The sequence below is a fragment of the Sander lucioperca genome, chromosome 15 (assembly GCF_008315115.2).
Source record: "Sander lucioperca isolate FBNREF2018 chromosome 15, SLUC_FBN_1.2, whole genome shotgun sequence".
NCBI lineage: Eukaryota > Metazoa > Chordata > Actinopteri > Perciformes > Percidae > Sander > Sander lucioperca.
The window spans coordinates 5,920,356-5,925,355 of record NC_050187.1 but is presented as its reverse complement, the minus strand read 5'-3'; the positions used below and the strand labels follow the sequence as shown (position 1 = coordinate 5,925,355).

General features: G+C 47.4%; 1 protein-coding gene across 1 annotated transcript in view; it reads left to right on the top strand.

The window, feature by feature from the left end:
• ppp2r5d (protein phosphatase 2, regulatory subunit B', delta) overlaps positions 1–5,000 on the top strand; it is a 29,575-nt gene that overhangs the window by 17,455 nt on the left and 7,120 nt on the right. Inside the window, 5 exon segments of the mRNA XM_035992452.1 lie at positions 1,356–1,486; positions 4,091–4,150; positions 4,337–4,445; positions 4,829–4,882; positions 4,972–5,000. The exon segment at positions 4,972–5,000 is cut by the window's right edge and continues 142 nt beyond it. Coding sequence (XP_035848345.1) covers positions 1,356–1,486; positions 4,091–4,150; positions 4,337–4,445; positions 4,829–4,882; positions 4,972–5,000 — 383 coding nt within the window.

The window sequence follows — 5,000 nt, the reverse complement described above, 5'->3', positions numbered from 1 at the left end:
ATGAAGCGGCGTTATGAAGCGGCGTTATGAAGCGGCGTTATGAAGCGACGTTATGAAGCGGCGTTATGAAGCGGCGTTATGAAGCGGCGTTATGAAGCGGCGTTATGAAGCGACGTTATGAAGCGACGTTATGAAGCGACGTTATGAAGCGACGTTATGAAGCGGCGTTATGAAGCGGCGTTATGAAGCGACGTTATGAAGCGACGATATGAAGCGACGTTATGAAGCGACGTTATGAAGCGGCGTTATGAAGCGACGTTATGAAGCGACGTTATGAAGCGGCGTTATGAAGCGACGTTATGAAGCGGCGTTATGAAGCGGCGTTATGAAGCGACGTTATGAAGCGGCGTTATGAAGCGGCGTTATGAAGCGACGTTATGAAGCGACGATATGAAGCGGCGTTATGAAGCGGCGTTATGAAGCGACGTTATGAAGCGACGTTATGAAGCGACGTTATGAAGCGACGTTATGAAGCGGCGTTATGAAGCGGCGTTATGAAGCGGCGTTATGAAGCGACGTTATGAAGCGACGATATGAAGCGACGTTATGAAGCGACGTTATGAAGCGACGTTATGAAGCGACGTTATGAAGCGACGTTATGAAGTGACGTTATGAAGTGACGTTATGAAGTGACGTTATGAAGTGACGATATGAAGTGACGTTATGAAGTGACGTTATGAAGTGACGTTATGAAGCGACGTTATGAAGCGACGTTATGAAGCGACGTTATGAAGCGACGTTATGAAGCGACGTTATGAAGCGACGATATGAAGCGACGTTATGAAGCGACGTTATGAAGCGACGTTATGAAGTGACGTTATGAAGTGGCGTTATGAAGCGGCGTTATGAAGCGGCGTTATGAAGCGGCGTTATGAAGCGGCGTTATGAAGCGACGTTATGAAGCGGCGTTATGAAGCGACGATATGAAGTGGCGTTATGAAGTGACGATATGAAGTGACGTTATGAAGTGATGTTATGAAGTGACGTTATGAAGTGATGTTATGAAGTGACGTGAACATCATCGAAAAGCTGTAAACCCCGCGATGAGGCCACTATGGAACCGCAGTTTTTGCAAGTTCCCACAATTTCATCACATAAAATTGCATAAATATCCCGCATATTCCATCACATTTTTTAAGAAAACGTGCCGCATAATCAAGGATTTTAGCCCAAAACTATCACAAAAAAACTCTGCATTTTTCTGGAAGGACTGAGCAGTGTGTCTGTTGATACAGCAGCAGTGTGTCTGTTGATACAGCAGCAGTGTGTCTGTTGATACAGCAGCAGTGTGTCTGTTGATACAGCAGCAGTGTGTCTGTTGATACAGCAGTTTGTCTGTTGTCTTTGTGTGGAAGCTGCTGGAGCTGTTTGACAGCGAGGATCCCAGAGAGAGAGACTTCCTGAAGACAATCCTCCACCGGATCTACGGAAAGTTCCTCGGCCTCCGCGCCTACATCCGGCGCCAGATCAACAACATCTTCTACAGGTCAGACCCAGAAACACACATCTCACATCTCTACAGCTCCCTGTCATTATTAAATATGTAGTAGAGATGCACCAATTACAACTTTCTAGGCCAATTCTGATTTCTGATTTACAGTTAGACCAGCTGATACTGATTTTAGCTGATTCTGATTTCATTTTTTGTAACCACTTTACAGCTCACACACATATTTATTTTCTATCTTTTCTTTAATAGAACATGTGTTGAACAGATAATGGATCACTATAAAATAGAACTATATAAATTACTCCTGGTGGGACATTCACACACATCTAAAGAGCAATGTTAGAACCATTTCCTTCTTTTCACATCAATATCAACTAAAGAAATGTGATTTAGGTTTTTGGTGTCGTCCCTCCACGCCCTACTTTCTCCTTGCAGGTGTTGCATATTGCAAACTTGTTATCTTCTGCACACACGCTGAAGAATTCCCAAACAGCTGACATGTTGCAGGTTAATTCACCAGGTTCCTACATGTGGAGAATAGCACCGACACACGGAGGAGAAGTTGAGAGAAAGGAGAAAGAGAGCGTGCTGTGGCGTCCGTGCTGTGGCGTCCGTGCCGTGGCGTCCGTGTGTGTGTGCGTCCTTGAGAACTGTAACTGGTATAACTTATGTTGTCAGTTAATTGGAGCGTTGACCAGCATGAAATCACCATATGTCAGACTGACCTGCCGGTCGCCGGTCATGGCCGAGCACGTTAAAACCGGCCAATTCTGGTCACCGGCCGCTCTATCGGTGCAGCTCTAGAAAAAACATCCGAAACACTCGGTTGGCTTGTCTCTGTTCGGAGCGTGTGTGCGTCTCACGGTCCGTCAGTCCACTGTTAATGTGCACTAACCTCTTACTGCCGTAGTGTCAACTTTACACACCTATGTTAAAACACTTACTGGAAACGACGAGGGGGATGAGCGTGACGAACGCAACACATGGCAGCTGATTGGACGAACGCGTCACGTGGGTCTGGCTGCTCCCGAATTTCAAAACAGACTCTAATGGCGTCTCGTTTTGAATACGATCTTGTATTTTACTAAAATAGTTCACTGAAACATGTTTCTGACAACATTTAAGAGAGAAATAGGCCGTACAGTTGCTGAATCTGTCTGCTTTTTTGATCGACAAAGGTCAGTTTAAAAGATTTTAGTCAGATTTTGAGAGGCAGCGAGCCGACCGCTCCTCAGGTGGCGTGCTGCAGGTCACATCATGTGTAGAGATGTCAGGTGGGAGAGATGAGGAAGACTGTAGAGATGTCAGGTGGAGAGATGAGGAAGACTGTAGATATGTCAGGTAGGAGAGATGAGGAAGACTGTAGAGATGTCAGGTGGAGAGATGAGGAAGGCTGTAGAGATGTCAGGTGGAGAGATGAGGAAGGCTGTAGAGATGTCAGGTGGAGAGATGAGGAAGGCTGTAGAGATGTCAGGTGGAGAGATGAGGAAGGCTGTAGAGATGTCAGGTGGAGAGATGAGGAAGGCTGTAGAGATGTCAGGTGGAGAGATGAGGAAGGCTGTAGAGATGTCAGGTGGAGAGATGAGGAAGGCTGTAGAGATGTCAGGTGGGAGAGATGAGGAAGACTGTAGAGATGTCAGGTGGAGAGATGAGGAAGACTGTAGATATGTCAGGTAGGAGAGATGAGGAAGACTGTAGAGATGTCAGGTGGAGAGATGAGGAAGGCTGTAGAGATGTCAGGTGGAGAGATGAGGAAGGCTGTAGAGATGTCAGGTGGGAGAGATGAGGAAGACTGTAGAGATGTCAGGTAGGAGAGATGAGGAAGGCTGTAGAGATGTCAGGTGGGAGAGATGAGGAAGGCTGTAGAGATGTCAGGTGGGAGAGATGAGGAAGACTGTAGAGATGTCAGGTGGGAGAGATGAGGAAGACTGTAGAGATGTCAGGTGGAGAGATGAGGAAGACTGTAGAGATGTCAGGTAGGAGAGATGAGGAAGGCTGTAGAGATGACATGTGGAGAGATGAGGAAGACTGTAGAGATGTCAGGTGGGAGAGATGAGGAGAGATGAGGAAGACTGTAGAGATGTCAGGTGGGAGAGATGAGGAGAGATGAGGAAGACTGTAGAGATGTCAGGTGGGAGAGATGAGGAAGACTGTAGAGATGTCAGGTGGAGAGATGAGGAAGACTGTAGAGATGTCAGGTGGAGAGATGAGGAAGACTGTAGAGATGTCAGGTGGAGAGATGAGGAAGACTGTAGAGATGTCAGGTGGGAGAGATGAGGAAGACTGTAGAGATGTCAGGTGGGAGAGATGAGGAAGACTGTAGAGATGTCAGGTGGAGAGATGAGGAAGACTGTAGAGATGTCAGGTGGAGAGATGAGGAAGACTGTAGAGATGTCAGGTGGGAGAGATGAGGAAGACTGTAGAGATGTCAGGTGGAGAGATGAGGAAGACTGTAGAGATGTCAGGTGGAGAGATGAGGAAGGCTGTAGAGATGTCAGGTGGGAGAGATGTGGCGGAAATAGTGAACATGTCTGCGGTTTGGAATGGGTGCAGCCAGGATGGACTGAAGGATGTAAAGTCATAACAGACCTCAGACCACAGGAACATCTGACCGGACACGTAACTGCTGCTGTTTTACAGATTCATCTATGAGACAGAACATCACAACGGCATCGCAGAGCTGCTGGAGATCCTGGGGAGGTAACACACACACACACACACACACACACACACACACACACACACACACACACACACAGAGAGAGACACACACACACACACACACACACACACACACACACAGAGACACACACACACACACCCAGACAGACCCAGACCGTGGCTGTTGGATGTTGTGATCATGTGATGTTGTCGTCTCTCCGTCAGCATCATCAACGGCTTTGCTCTCCCGCTGAAAGAAGAACACAAAATGTTTCTGATCCGAGTTCTGCTGCCGCTTCATAAAGTCAAGTCTCTGAGCGTCTACCACCCCCAGGTCTGCCTGTCTGTCTCTCTGTCTCTCTATCTATCTGTCTCTCTATCTGTCTGTCTGCCTGTCTCTCTGTCTCTCTATCTGTCTGTCTATCTGTCTGTCTGTCTGTCTGCCTGTCTGTCTATCTCTCTATCTATCTGTCTGTCTCTCTGTCTGTCTGCCTGTCTATCTGTCTATCTCTCTCTGTCTCTCTCGCTCTGTCTGTCTGTCTTTCTCTCTCTCTCTGTCTCTCTGTCTGTCTCTCTGATATAAACTTGTCTGTCTCTCTGATATAAACCTGTCTGTCTCTCTGATATAAACCTGTCTGTCTCTCTGATATAAACCTGTCTGTCTCTCTGATATAAACCTGTCTGTCTCTCTGATATAAACCTGTCTGTCTTCTTTAGCTGGCGTACTGTGTGGTCCAGTTCCTGGAGAAAGACAGCAGTCTGACGGAGCCGGTGAGTCTGCTTCTGACTTCCTGTTGACTGTGTGTGTAAAGGTGTCTGACTTCCTGTTGGCGCTGACCCCTGACCTCTGACCCCTGCAGGTGATCATGGGCCTGCTGAAGTTCTGGCC